Raw genomic sequence first — 15,085 nt, forward strand, 5'->3', positions numbered from 1 at the left:
AAATACTCTGAAATATCTTTGAGGATTCAGGCCTTAACCTCTGGTACAGAATCACTGACATTAAAGTCTTCCATTGCAACCACGCTTCCTTCCTTTTTCCCAGTCTTAGCCATGGGTGGTAATTTAAGATATTTAAACACTGAAATGTGTGAAGTATCTGATATTTCAGGAAACTGCTGATAATTTATTTACAAGTCCTATTGGTATTTATTAATATTAAGTTTACATGTCTTATTTTGGCTAGAAAGGCAACTTATGTGCTTGTTTACAAAGGAGCTAACAATAAATACACCTGAAACCAAGAAAACTTGGTTTATTTGTGGTCTTTTAAGAATGGTTTGTGTCACTGCTCACTTTTGCACCAGAGGATCAGGCACTATTTCTGTCTCAGTGTCTGCAGGGCAAATGAATTACTACTAATTAACAATACCAAATTCCCAGCCTGTAAAAGTGCAGAGGATGGCCCAGCCAAGGGAGCAGGGTGTGCCAGCAGGATCTGCTGAGCCCTGCCTGCAGGAGGGGACAACTCTGGGCTTCTCAGTGCTCTGCAGCTCTGAACTGAACCCTCCTGCCCCAGATCTGAGGGCTCTGAGGTCGCAGGACCCTCCTGACCCTCGGGGTTTAATCCTTGGCACCCTTGAAACCAACCCCTGAAACCTCTCCTGAGCCCAGCCCAGTCTCCATCCTTGGAATATTCAGCTAAATTTTGTATCCTGACAAAGCCTAAATCGATCTTTGCCTTTCAGAATGTGCCTTTCTGTGCCAGAAAATGAGAGAGGCTTCAGGGGGAAGGCACGGGCTGAGTTGATTCAGGAAAATAACAAAGCTCAGCCTGGAGCTGCCCCTCTCTCTGCAGGTGACTGGCAGGTGGCTGCTCCCGAAGGCGTAAGGTTGGCTTTGATCCCCAATTATCCATTGCCTGGGCCTTCCATGGATCCAAGTGCCTGTGAATGTCTCCTCTGGAACTGTCAGGCTCCCATCTCTAACTAGATTGGATAAAAAGCATAAAATATTCACTGTGGTGGCTCCACACGCAGGAGATCACATTCTAACATACTCCATCCATCCAAGAACATAATAATTGATGTGTCAGTCAGCCCCTGGGCTTCTCTTCTTTCTTTCCTCTCCTTTTGCACTGTAAATAATCTGGAAAGCTCTGGAAACGTCAAGTGCACAGATTTAGGCTGCACAATGTACAAAATTCCCCACCCTCACCCAAAAAAAAAACCCCTTTAGATTGCAAAATTCAAGCTTCTGACATAAAATTTCAGATCTAATTTATTCCTGAGAGAGGACTGTCACTGACTGTATAAAACCCAGATTTTTCTGCTTTTTTTCCTGCTCCTTTTCCCAGGCCCCACCGTTCCCTGGGTAGGGGCAGCTCCTCCAGGTTTCCATCCATCCCCATCACTCAACCCCTGGCTTTGGGCTGGACACCACACCTGCCGGAATCTGCTCTGAGCAGAGCCTGACTAATTCCCCCCAGGCCTTTCTGTGGGTGCTGCTCGGCTCAAGGAATGCAGGCAGATAAAGACTCGGTGTCCTTAATGAGGCACTAATTGGTCGCGGTAGGTATTTGCTGTTCTCCAGGAGCTTCAGCCCCTGCGCTGAGCAAGCAGGCACTTGCTGAGAGCAAAAGGGGAAAAGAGCTGATGTTTAATGAGGGGTTCTGGGGGAGAACACAGATTTCAGCTCCAAATGCTTCATATCCACCCCTTCTCCATGCTGATCTTCCTCCCACCCCTCTTCTTCATAAGTTGTAACTTCTCTGTTAGAAACATTTTATTTTTAATAAAGGGAAAACCAATGCATGTCCTCCAACCCTGCTGTGAGCCATGAAAACACCTTGAGACCTTTCTTGAAATGTCAGTTTGATTGACTTTGACAGAAGGGCAAAATCCAAACACCTGGAAATTGCATCTCGAGGCGATTTCAGATCAGTCCTTTTCAAAGCCCATTCCGTGCAAGTGTTAAGCCATTAATGCTTTGTTTTTGTGAAGAATCAGCTCAGAACATCAATGGGCTTGATGCCTTGGGCAGGCTGAGCTAGAGCAGAGGCTGGACAGAGTTACAGAATAAAGCAGGGATTTATTCAAAGCATCTCCTCCATGGATGCACCTTGGGCAGCACAAGAGCCCAGCCAGGGCTGCACCCAAGATGAACCAAAATGGCCCCAAAATGCACGGCCGGGCACGGGCTCTGTCCCTGGGATCAGTTCTGCTCCATTTGCATCTTGCAGTTCATTGTCCCATTCCAGCTTTAGCCCCTGCAGTCCCACCCTGCTTGTTTTTCTCTCTCCAGCCCACGGGGTTTGTGCTCCTGGGCTGAGATTTGGGTCATTTGTCCTTGGTGCCCAGCTGGAGCAGGAATTGTTTTGTCTCCCTGCTCTGTGCACAGAGCTCAGCATGCCCTGATGTGAAGCCCAGACCCACACACTAAAGCAGCACAGAACGTGAAAAATAGAAAAGCCAAACCTGAGGCATCAACAGGACACAGGAATCACCGGATCCCTGAGCTGCCTGCAGGATACCGGAACCACTCCTGGCACTGTGTCCCAAAGAGATCAGGAGGGACAAGGAAAACAAAGATCAGCTCCTGCCTTTGCACAGCCTGCTGCGTTTGCTTTTAGCTTCTGAGACAACACACGAGACCTTCAGCAGGGCTCTGGCCTGGCCTGACACCCCCAGTGCTGAAGGAAGGCTCTGATCTCCCACAGGGGTGGAAAACAGGGAACTCAACTGCTGCCTTCAGAGGCTGCCTGGAGCAGAGGCTGGGCAGAGTTACAGCAATAAATTGGTTTTTATTAAAAGTCCTTCACAGGATCCACCTTGGGCAGTGCCAGAGCCCGGCCGTGGCTCCACCCCAGATGGATCCTGGCCACGAGTTCTCACACTTTGATAAGTTTGGGTCCATTTCCACGCTGGCTTCATTGTCCAATTCCAGCTCCAGGTGATGCAGTCCCACCCTCCCAGGTTGCTCCCCTCCATTCCCTGTTGTTTGCACTTTTGGGCTGAAGCTGCAGCGGTGTCCTTGGTCCTGGGGCTGGAAAAGGATTGTTCTGTGGGACTGAGCTGTGAGGAGAGCCTGCTGACACCTGATATGGAGTGCAGAGTCACACACTAATGCAGTGCAGAGGCTGGGAAATAGGAAAGCTCAAACTGAAGGCATCATCTCCTTGCCCAGGCAAACACCCAAAGGCTGTGGCACAGCCTGAACAAAGGCAGCCCTTGGTTCTCAAACCCTGCGTTGAGCAAGACTTCAAAATCTGATGCTTTAATTGCACCTGGGCGGACAACCCTGAGCCACCCACCCTGGCTGGGGCTGGGGATGAGAACACCTGGGATACCAGGCAGGGGAGGGCCCCCATGACTGCAGCAGCCCTGGCTGGACCCTCCCTCCAGTGACCAAGTGGTTTTTTCTCCTTTTCCACGTGCTGCTCGTCACCTCTGTGGATGCCCTGCATGGGAGGCTCTCCACGGATGGGTGGGAGCAGGTTCCTCCTCTGGAATGCAGTCAGGGAACATCCTGCCATGCACTTAACTCATGACCTGCTGTGGCAGCATTTCTGGCATCCCAGTGGTGCTTCAACCAGGGCTCCAAAGCTAAAAGCGATCTCAAATTTGGAATAAATAATAATTGGGAAAATTTTCTTACCCTCAGAAAAATGCACACTAATATTTTAGCACATGTAACACCCAAATTGCTTTTTCTGCTTCAACAGATCAACTTGGAGGGATAAGAATTTGGGAAAAAAACAGGATATAATGGCAAAGGTAGAAAATTACAGGAGTTCCACAATTAACTTACAGGTATTCACGGGTTTGCTGATGAGGGCAAAATTGCACTCACAGTTCTTCAATATAAACAATTTATTTGCCATATTTATCCTAAATTTCAGAATGAGTTCAGCAATTAGTCCTTTCTCACCCAGCTTTAGGAAGCAGCTGTTCCTATACACATCCCAACATTTGTTTTCCAATGAACTTTTTTCCCATCGTGGTACTTCATCGCCCACATTTGCTCTGTCAGACATTAATTTATGAGGACAAAGACACCACAAGGTCCCTGAAAATGCCAGCAACACTTGACATTCTCCAGTGGGAATGCTAGACCCAGTTCCATGGGATGGCCCACGAGGTCACCTGGCTGCCCACACCCTCTGTGGCCCCTTTAGGACAGACCCATTTTCACAATCTCTGTGATCTCTGTGGGTAACCTGTCTCCGTGGTTGACTCCTCTCATGGTTGTGAAATTTGTTTTGCTCCCATCTAATTGGAATTTCTCTCCCTGCAATTTGCTCTGTTCCCTCTTCCTTTCACTCTGGGGCTCCAGGAGGACTCTGGCTCCCATTCCCTCTGTTTCCTCCATCTCCCAATGGAGCCAAACCCTTCTCCCGAGTTTTCCTCTGTGTTTCACCCCCTCAGCTTTCACTTGGTGCTTCCCCACGGGCTCTGCTCCAGCATTTCAGGGCCCTTCCCTGCCAGGGAGCCCAGAACTGTCCCAGAGCAGCAGCTCCAGCCTCGCCAGGGACACCTGGGGCAGTTATGGACTGAAATTCAAGTGCAGAGCTGGAAAATCTCCTTACATGAACTGGGCAGGATTTGTATTCCCTGAGAGGGATGGGATGGGATGGGATGGGATGGGATGGGATGGGATGGGATGGGATGGGATGGGATGGGATGGGGTGGGATGGGGTGGGATGGGATGGGGTGGGATGGGATGGGATGGGATGGGATGGGATGGGATGGGATGGGGTGGGATGGGGTGGGATGGGATGGGATGGGATGGGATGGGATGGGATGGGATGGGATGGGATGGGATGGGATGGGATGGGATGGGATGGCATCCATGGCATGGGAGTCACTGGGAGCACTGGGCTGGGCCCTTTCCTCGTTTCAGGGTCAGGATCTGCCCGCTGCAGTTTCAGTGTCAGGACACCCCTGAGGGCTGTGTGTGCTCCAAACCCTCCAGAGCAGGAGGAACTTCTGGCACACTTTGGGTTCTGCTCCTGTTTCCTAATTGCTCATAATTGTCCATCAACCACAGACATGTCCTGAATCCTCCCCACGAGTTCCTGCATGCTCCTTGCCAGGATTTTCTCCAGAAAAGCTCCCCAGAACACAAAATCACTGACAGCCCCAAGCAGGGGGATCCAGACCAAGCCCAGCGCAAACCCCACCCTGCCTTTTGTCCTCTCAGCCCTGCAGGAACACAGGTCCAAATTAGGGAAAAAGAAAAAAAAAATTAGAACAAAACCACTGAAGGGCATTCAAAAAATAAAATTCCAGGCTTCCAGCTCCAACTGGATCTTTGCCCGTCCTGGAATTTGGATTTGATGGCATTTATGGTTTTTTGTCCTGTTAAGTGATGAGAAATTCAACATTTATTGATTAGCTCTATTCCTTAAAGACAAAATTATTCATATCCCTCTTGGATTGAGTTAGAGGGGCCCAAGGCTTACCCAACCTATTGAAATCTTTTCTGCAGAAGCTTTCAGGCCCTTTTTTACTGGAATGAGCACCTCTGGCCCCAATCCTGCACAGAGAAAGCCCTGGGCTACCCTGCAGTGAGGGAATCACTGAAATACTGGGAATTGAGGTGGTGTGCAGGGATTTTTCCTGTTGAGATTTTTGCACATTTAGGTGGTAAATTACTATGAAAAAGCAACTCTGGAAGGAGGGCTGGAAACCAAGCTGTCACCTCCAAGCTCCACATCACTCTGGGCTTCTGAAAATGGAGCCTCAGACCTGAGTGTCCCATGGGGACTCTGTCATAAAAGACAGAAATTGCTGCCTTTTGGTTAAGCCACCAACAAATATGGGGTTTGTTTAAGGAATCCCTCCTGTTGTGCTGGAAACGGGGAAATGGGAGCAGAGGAATCTCCCCTGTGTCCCAGGCTGGGCAGGAGCTCAGGGGCTGGGAACTCCTCTCCTGTCCTGGCCAGGCAGTGCCCTGGGCTGCCTCTGCTGCTCCTCTCCCAAAACATCGCTTCTGACCCCAAAATGGGCACATTTGAAAGGAAGAGGAGCCCTGGGGATGCTCTGGGCTGGGTGTGAAGGGTTTCTCTCCCAAAACATCACTTCTGACCCCAAAATGGGCACATTTGAAAGGAAAAGGAGCCCTGGGGATGCTCTGGGCTGGGTGTGAAGGGTTTCTCTCCCAAAACATCACTTCTGACCCCAAAATGGGCACATTTGAAAGGAAAAGGAGCCCTGGGGATGCTCTGGGCTGGGTGTGAAGGGTTTCTCTCCCAAAACATCACTTCTGACCCCAAAATGGGCACATTTGAAAGGAAGAGGAGCCCTGGGGATGCTCTGGGCTGGGTGTGAAGGTTTTCCAGCAGAACACACATTTCCCAGAGCAGCTGAAGGGCTCAGTGCATGGCCACAAGCAGCTCAGCTCAAACCACGGCTCAGAAACAGCTCAAAACCACCACAAAAAAATAAGAATTAAGCCCTCCTGGGATGACTGTTTTGGCAAACACCCAAGCCAGGATTATTCTTGCCTGGGAACTGTGCTCAGCTGTGAGTCCCCGTGGCAATAGCAGAGCAGGCAGCCCTGAGTCAGCCCGGCTGCTGGGGCTGGGACAGGAATTGAATGAGGCTGGGCTTAGGCAGGAGCACCGGGACAATCTCCGGACCTGCCCTGGGCGCCTCCTTCCCCAGTCGCCCGCAGGGCATTTCATCACCAGCCCCGGCTATAAAGGGGCCATGGCCGCAGTGCCAGCCCTGTCACCCGCGGGCAGCTGGGCTGGCTGGGGACAGCCATGAAGGTCACCCTGGTGCTCCTGGCAGCGGCAGCTCTGTGCCTGGCATGTGAGTAACTCCCTGCGCTCCTCGGGGCTCTCCTTCAGTGCGCCTGCACTGGGTGGGAGGGAGAAAATGGGATTTTCTAGTTAAAATCCTGTTATTTAGCACCATAAGAGTTCATAACCCAGCTGGGGCTGGGGTGGATGGAAGCTGCTCCTTGCTGGGTGTGGCTCAGAGCTGTGTTCTGTGTCTCAAAAGAGCTGCAATGCCTCAGAACCACCTGGTTTTGTCTGTTTATTTCTAAATTTCCATCTGAGAAGGGAGCTGGGAGCTGGTGAGGTCCTGCCCTGCCAAACTGACCAAGCAGGGGACAGCTGATGATGCTCAGGTCACATAAAACAGCTGGAATCATGGTTTTTTGATCTTATTTTTCCAGGCTGCAGGGAGATTTGAGGGATATGTTGCTCTAAAAAAGAGGGATCTGGGAGGAATTTCTTCAGCCTTTACTTGGCAATTTTATTTTTACTAAAAATTTGCAGTAAAAATGCATTTTTAGAGAAAAAGAAGTGCATTTAAAAAACCAGAAAGACTTCACACCTCTGCAGGTAGTATAGAAGTTTTAAAGCATAATGAACATTAAAGATGCAAAATAATGAAAATGTTAAATGCAAAATTATGACACAAAATAATCTTTTAAGTAGCTCTGAAGAGGTTGCTTTGAAATTTGTCTCAACCCCAAAATTTTTATTAAAAACAGCAGTTTAAATGAAATGTGATGGAAATAATTCATTCAGTGTTTCATTAACTGGTGGGAAATAAAGAAATATTCCTCCCATTAGAATTCCAGGAAATCTCTTCCTTGAACTTTCTGGTTTATCTTGTCTGCTTGAAAACTTCATGAATCAGCACTTTCTGAGCCACACCTTTATTGCATTCACTCCGTTTGCAGAGTGGCTCCTGAAAGGTTACCAGAGAAAAAATCAGATGTGAATGGTTGGGTGGAAGTGGAATAAATCAAATCCAATTCCAGAATAATGAAATCTCAGTCATTCTCTGGTGACAGAGATGGAAACCTGATCTGGAGCTTTAGTTCTGCTCATTTTCTTTATGCTGAACAACTGTATTTGATGCGAGGGTGTAAACAGGTTTATGAAAGGAAGTTTTTGTGCAAAGTTTAACCTTTGAAGATCAAAAAAGCCAAATTTATTCCGAAAGACAATTGCTAGAGCTCTGCTCCAGAACACATTTGGAAAGTTTAACCTTTAAATATCAAAAAAAAAAATCCAAATTTAATCCAAAAGAGAAGTGCTAGAGCTCTGCTCCAGAGCACACATTCCTGCTCCTTCTGCACAGAAATCTCTCCCTGGACCTGCCACCCCTGGAAGGCCCAGGATGTGATTATGGGACAGCAGAGGGGCAAACACATTCCTAAGGAAAGTAAGAAATGTGTCAGCAGCGTGGAGCCACGCCAAGGAGCTGATTGCTTTGTGGGAGGTGTAATTAGCATTGTTTGGAAGGAGCTCCTTGAAGCCCCACCTGAGGACAGGGCTCTGCTCCAGAGGAACGAGGTAAAAATAGGAGCCAGCCACCTTAAAATCCACATTGAAACAAGGGAAACGCTTCCTAATGTGGGATTATGAGCCAGATTGTATTATCACTGTTATTTACAGTCAGTATTGTATTTAATTCTCATTATTGACAGGAAACACAGGTATAGAAGGGATTTGTGGTTTGCTCACAGCCACATGCAGCTCTTGGTAAACTCAGGATTAAACCCCAGTCATGTTCAACCACCAGTTAATCCTGGACATTAAATATAAAATAACATGATGAACAGTAAGTACAATATTGACTGCTGGGCTGTCAGTGGTTTTGTGGTGAACAATGGCTCCATTCCCCCCCTCCAGCAAAGGCTGTTCCAGCAGGTGTCAGAGTTTCTAAGGTAAATAATGCACCAAACCCCACTTGTTCAATAGGTTCTGACACCTGGGCCTCACTAAACACTGCACAGCTCTGTCAGTATTGACATTTAAGGAGGTAAAAGATTCAGTGCTGCTGAGTGAAGTCATCCTGGTTTGCACCTGAGTGTTCATTAACTGTGGGTTTCCATTTTCTCTTTTGTGGTTCAGTTTCCACTGCAGATGCTGCCACACAGAATGAGGTGAGTGATTTCCTTTTTCCTGGATAAAAATATAGAATATGAGATAGAAAATTATAGTATAATAACATGAGGTCAGAAAATAAGCATGTTCAACTTTAATTAAATGCTGCCAATTTACTGAGGTTTCAGTGAAAGTTCCTGAGTTTGGGATATGGGGTTGCCATAGAGTTGTCCTGACAACTTCCAGATGTTTTCACCTGTTTGGCATTCTGGGCAAGAAATTGGGCAGGGACAAGTTTTAACACAGAGAAATCTAAAATTAAAAAAAAAAAAATTAAAAATATATATTTATTTGATTATGACCTTATAAGGCTTTTCTGATGACTTTTAGCTCCAAAATCAGGTACCTGGAGATTTTCAGTCTCTCTGAGTACTCTGGGGTCAATGTCTGGAAGAAGGGAGGGGGTGGAGTCCATCCCTGAAGGGTCCAAGGAAGGGCTGGATGTGAATTGATCCCACCTGGATTTCCTGATTGTTGTGATGAGATAATAAAATACCCCCACCCTCTGCTCCTCTGGGGCTGTGCTGTTCCTGCCCATCCCTGTCACAGGCAGCCCCACTCTCACCTCTGAGCAGAAATGTTTCATTTTTGGGGCTTAGCCTCTGCCAATAGAGGTGGTGCCACCTCCCTGGCTGTGCTGCCCCAAAGCAAGCCCCAAAATTGGATATATTCATGGTTTCTGCGCATGGAGGATGTGTCACAGTAAAGCAGACAGGGCTCAGTTTCTTCATGCAGAAAAAGCCAAGTTTTATTCAGCTATCTCATATTTATAGGAATTCTAAGGGCACTGTGTTAAACCCAACTGGGTAACAATACACTGTCAGTTTATTGGTCAGTAAATGGAATTTTGTGCATCCACCAAACCTCTTTATTCTTGGATTGTTTACACATCTTCCTCACTGATTCCCATTGCACCAATTTCTTGGTTTTGCAGGCACAAACTTATTTTTCTCACAAGAATAAATTGTTGTGTTAACTGACTTTTCATTCTTATGGTTTTTCTCACGGGAACAGGCAGATGAGCCACACCCAGCCCCAGCAGCAGGCCTAAGCCATGATGTTATAAAGCCATTTTTTGTGAGTTTTTTCCCTGTAAGGCTCGGGGGTGTGAGACTCAGGGCTGCCCTCTTTGCAGGTGGACTGCAGTGAGTACAAGAGGCTGGAGAGGGGGAGGCCCATTTACTGTGAGAGGCTCTACCAACCCTTCTGCGGCTCTGATGGCAAAACCTACAACAACAAATGCTCCTTCTGCAAGGCTGTGCTGTGAGTACTGAGCTGCCACGGGCTTGAGCAGCTGGGATTTCCACCCCATAAAACTGCTGGGTTTCTTTAGGGTTGGTTCTTCTCTGCTCCTGTGCTTTGCCTTTACACCATGATTGCTCCTCCCACTGATAATGTCCAACTGATCTAAAGAAAAAATAATGGTGATGTTTGGGTGAGGACTTCCTATTCTGGTAGCAAGTGGAAAATAGGCATCTAAAAAATGACCCAGATATTCAGGACTGAACTTCCTATTCCAGCAGGAATGGTGAAGTTGGACACTAAAAAATTATTTGGATATTTGTGTGAGCACTGTCCTATTCTGGCAGGAAGCATAAAATAGTAAACCAAAAATAGTTTTACGAGTAACTTGCAACAGGCACTGTAAAGCTGAACACTAAAAAGTTATTTCTCTTTGTGTGAGGAACTTGCTGCAGGTGCTGTAAGATTCAGTCACTAAAAGACACCCTGATATTCGTGTGAGCAGCTTCCTATTCCAGCAGAAACTGTGAGTTTGGACAGTAAAGAGTCCAATGAGCAGCAGAGACCTGACAAAGCACCTGCAGGTCACACGAAAATTCAGAAGTGGTGCTGGCAACGTCTTGGGTTTATGGATGAAATGTGTAATTTTGCAAGGAAAGGTGCTTGCAGAGGAGTGCCCGGGTGTCTGCTGTGGGTGTCTCTGGTGTCTCCTCTGCCCGCAGAGGGTTGCAGAGGCCCGTGGTGCAGCTTTGTGTGTGCAATGCCGTGTTTTGCCTTGCAGGAGGAGCAGAGGGGCCCTGCACATGAAGCAGGCAGGAGCGTGCTGAGGGAGCTGCGCTGGGGCAGCTCCGCTCTGCCTTTCCTGCCTTTGCTCATCCTGCCCTGCCAAGCCCAGCCCGGGGGAAGAGCCAGCCCTGCTCTCCTGCTCCAGAGCTGGGGCTGACCCTCCCGTCCTCGAGCACCGCTGCTCCTGTGCCTTCACGCCAGCCCTTCCTTGGATCTTTGTCTCCATGGCTGAAGTTCAAATCCCCTGACAATGCCCCAAGTCTGTCCCCCTCGTTTATCAAATGTTTTCTTTCCCTTACCCAGAAACTTCAGCAGATATTATTTTCCTAAAGGTTTTCAGCTTTCCAGGCACTACTCTGACTCTCCCAGATTTGTAGCTGAATTTTAAGTGCTTATTTTTCATCCCTCTCTGTACAATTCTGGTTCTTGTATGGTGTTCAGCTACTCAGTGTGCTTGTTTATTAAAATAAACCTTCACTCTTTTTTTTTGTCCATGGTGAACTTTCTAGAGAATTTATTGCATCCATGACTAACAAGTATTTCCCAAATTACAGAAAACTGCAGTGGAGCAGGGGCTGAGTCCAGAGGTAAAAATCCAAAGCTGGGATTCAAAAGTTGTATATTCTGGAATTTACCTCCCAGTCTGGCTCTTTTTTTTTTTTTTTTTTTTTTTTTTTGCTTTAAATGAGACCAATCTGGTAAAATGTAAGACTGCAGCAGTCTGTTAAATCCTGTTATTTAAATGGGAACATTCATTAATCTTTTCACTTGACAAATTTCAGAACCTAAAGAAATTTATGTCCTGCTCTTACATCCTGATTGTCTTCACTGTTAATTAATGTCTTTTACTCAATACTTGGTCATGGGAATGTATTTTCCCAGAATTAAAATTGTGAATGACTGACCTTATTGGAGGAAAATTTTGGAGCAGCTGGACACAGAACAAATCCAGCCCTATCCTTAATTCTGTTTATCTGGAAACCAGGTCCCAGCAATTAGGCAGCAGGAATGAAAATGAGGAAGGTAATATAAAAGTTCCTCATAGTTCAGAGGCTTCAATAAAGAAGTTCCTAGAACAAACCACCTTGACTGAAAAAGATAAAAATGAGAAAACAAAGATCAAATTGCAAAAACAAAGGGAATCCCTGCGGTTTCCTCACGATGTCAGAAAAACCTGATTTGTGGATATTCGCTGCCTTCCAGCCTCATGGATATTCCCACCCTCTGCTTTGGTTTGTTGGGATATTTAATGGGCTGTGCTTGTGCAGCAAACCTAGGACACCAAAACTCTCCTGCAGCCCCAGGAGTGATGCAAGAGGCTGCAAGTCAGAGGTGTAAAGCACCCCTGCATTTCCTGGCACTGCAGTCTGCCCGGTCTGATCATTCCTGACATGGAATCCCTGGGCAGGAGCAGCAGGAGAGCAGGACCTGCCCACCCAGGAGCTTTCCCTCAGCCCAAAGCTGGCAGAGGCCAGAGCACAGCAGCTCCTCCTGCCACATACCAGAGCACAGAACATCACCTGCAAATTGCTGCAAGTGACACCTGGAGAAAATGCTGGAGAGGCTGGCCAGGCTGGCCAGTCGGGTCTGTGGGATGGAGCAGAGCCATGGAAATGCGGGCAAGGGAAAATGAGCAGAGCCTGAGCGAGCTGAGCTCGGGTTCTGTGGGACAGAAAATAAAATACTGGTGTGGAACAGGAAACAGAACAGATCCTGCACTCAGGGAAGATTAGAGTGCAAAACTCTGCCCTGGAAGGGTTCCTAAATACCTGCTGTGTCTTTATACCTGATGTATTTACAGGTGAGGGACAAGGAAAGGTTTTTCTGAAGTCTTACAAAACATTTATTTCATTCTAAGACGAGCGGTGATTAAATCTGGAGATCAGACAGTGGGATCCCTGCAAAAGCACAGCCAGGGCCAGAATAAAGCTGGCTGGGGTTAGCACAGCACCATTCTCACCTGAGCTCGTGCACCTGAGGCCTTTGGCTGCTCAGATGTTCTCTCAGAAGCTTTAATTTTGGAATGTTGAGGTTCTGCTCCCTGCAGAATTAATTATTGTGTAATTAATGTCTCCTTTGGTGATCAGGAGTGCCCAAGGATGGAGCTCTGGGACAGTGGGAGGGTCCCTGCCCGTGGCAGGGGTGGGTGAGATCTCTGAGGTCCCTCCCAGCCCAAACCATTCCATGATTTACCAGCTAGGATGGAGAACATTCATTCCCTCAGAAGGTAAAAGATTAAAAACCTCTCCTAGGGATGCTGCTAAGCACGGAGAGTTTGTAGGTGCAAAACTTTGGGTTTTTAAAGGAAGGCATTAATTCCCTCAGTCCTTTTATTTTTGATTCAGCAATACCTGTGTCAGAGAACCAGGATTCTGAAACCTCCCTAAAATATAAACCCTGTATGTCCAAATAGCTTCCACCGGCAGTAAATGAAAAACAAGAAATGCAACATGCTCTTTTATTTTGCAGCTGATCAAGACCAGAACAGAATTTTTATTGATGACTGTTCAGCATCTCTGATCGTTTTCCTTTGGGGGTCAGTTCAGATATCCTTGGGTGCCTTAAATTCTAAATTTTCCCACGTATGGCAGTGGAGGGAGAAAGAAATGGAGCAACCCAAAACCCTTCAAAGAAAACCACTGATCTGTGGGGTAGATCACAGGGTTTCTGTTAGAAAAAAATGGGGTGGTTTTGGTTTCGTCTGTCTTGTAACCACTTCACCATTCACACTCTGTGACTGTTTCAACAACAGCTCAACCCAAGGCCCTGCCCAAATTCCTTAATTCCATTTAGGTCTCCTGTGTCCTTCAGGCAGCCTCCTCTTGCTGCCACCCCTGTGTCCCCTGCCTTGGGCTGAGGGAGGGCAGGACAAGCTCTGCTGGACTTGGCTCTGCTCTTCCCACAGGAACCCTCACTTGTCCATTTTTGGGGCTGGTTTCTTGGATGTTCTGCTATTTTTGAGGCTGTGTATTTTATTGCTGTCACAGGTTAGACTCAGTGACCTCTGAGGCCTTTTCCAACCTCAGTGATGCTGTTGACACATCCAAAATCCACAGGGATTGCCAAGAATTTATTTTGTTATTCCTACTCTGCCACAGAGCGTTGTGGATTCCTCTGGGATTGTCACTGAACCAGCAGCTGAGTCTTTGCACGCTGTCATTCACAAAAAATAACTCACCAGCAGTCTGCTGGCTGATGAACGAGCCTTGTCACCCAATCCCTCGGGGCTTGCATGAAACATGACTTTAAAACGTTGAGGGAATTGCGATTTCAGCTGGGATCCACCCAAACACAGCCATTAAAACCAGGCTTCAGCGCAGACCTGCACAATGCTGCAAATACACGTGTGGGGCCAGGGTAGAGACTCTGTAGGGAAAATCTTTTATAAACCTTGCAGAGCCTCCAAAGGAGGGGCATGAGGGTGGGGAGGGTCTGGAGGGGCCGTGGAGAAGCAGCTGAGGGCGCTGGGATTGTGCAGCTGGAGGAGGCTGAGGGGAGACTCCTGCAGCTCCTCCTGAGGGGCAGCTCCGATCTGTGGGACAGGGACAGGACCCAGGGAAGGGCTGGGGCTGGGCCAGGGCAGGGCCAGGGTGGATTTTGGGAAAGGTTTTTCCCCCAGAGGGTGCCGGCACTGCCCAGGCTTCCCAGGGAATGGGCGCAGCCCCGACGCTGCCAGAGCTTCAGAAGGGCTTGGACAGCGCTCCAGGGATGCCCAGGGTGGGATTTTGGGGAGTCTGTGCAGGGCCAGGAGCTGGGCCGGCTGCTCACAGAACCCTGCAATGGTTTGGGCTGGAAAGACCCTGGCGCCCATCTCATCCCGCCCTGCCACGGGCACCTCGCGCAGCCGCGGCCGCTCGGAGCTCCATCCCTCGGGTGTCCCTCAGCTCGGCACAGCCGGGACTGCAACTGCGCCAGCACCTCCACTGACTCCCGTCCCTGTCGCTCTGTGTTGAGCGAGCCCAGCCCCGATCGGAGCCCCGAACGGAGCCCTCAGAGCCGCCGGTGCCCTCAGAACCTGTGGTGCCCTCAGAGCCCCCGGTGCTCTCAGTGCCCTCGGAGCCCTCAGAACCCGTGGTGCCCTCAGCACGGCCCGGGCGGTGCCTCCCCCCCTCTCCCCCCGCCTTAGCGCGGCCGGAAGCGGAAGCG

The 15,085-nt window shown here is 48.4% G+C and overlaps 1 protein-coding gene across 1 annotated transcript; it reads left to right on the top strand.

The window, feature by feature from the left end:
• The first annotated feature begins 6,755 nt into the window (after positions 1–6,755).
• Positions 6,756–11,356, top strand: SPINK9 (serine peptidase inhibitor Kazal type 9). Its single transcript, XM_066560401.1, has 4 exons — positions 6,756–6,815; positions 8,879–8,910; positions 10,047–10,174; positions 10,935–11,356. Exons 1-4 carry the CDS (start codon positions 6,767–6,769, stop codon positions 10,978–10,980), a joined length of 255 nt encoding a protein of 84 aa, XP_066416498.1. The 5' UTR covers positions 6,756–6,766; the 3' UTR covers positions 10,981–11,356.
• Positions 11,357–15,085: the final 3,729 nt, after the last annotated feature.

The sequence above is a fragment of the Molothrus aeneus genome, chromosome 15 (genome assembly GCF_037042795.1).
Source record: "Molothrus aeneus isolate 106 chromosome 15, BPBGC_Maene_1.0, whole genome shotgun sequence".
NCBI classification, from domain to species: Eukaryota; Metazoa; Chordata; class Aves; order Passeriformes; family Icteridae; genus Molothrus; species Molothrus aeneus.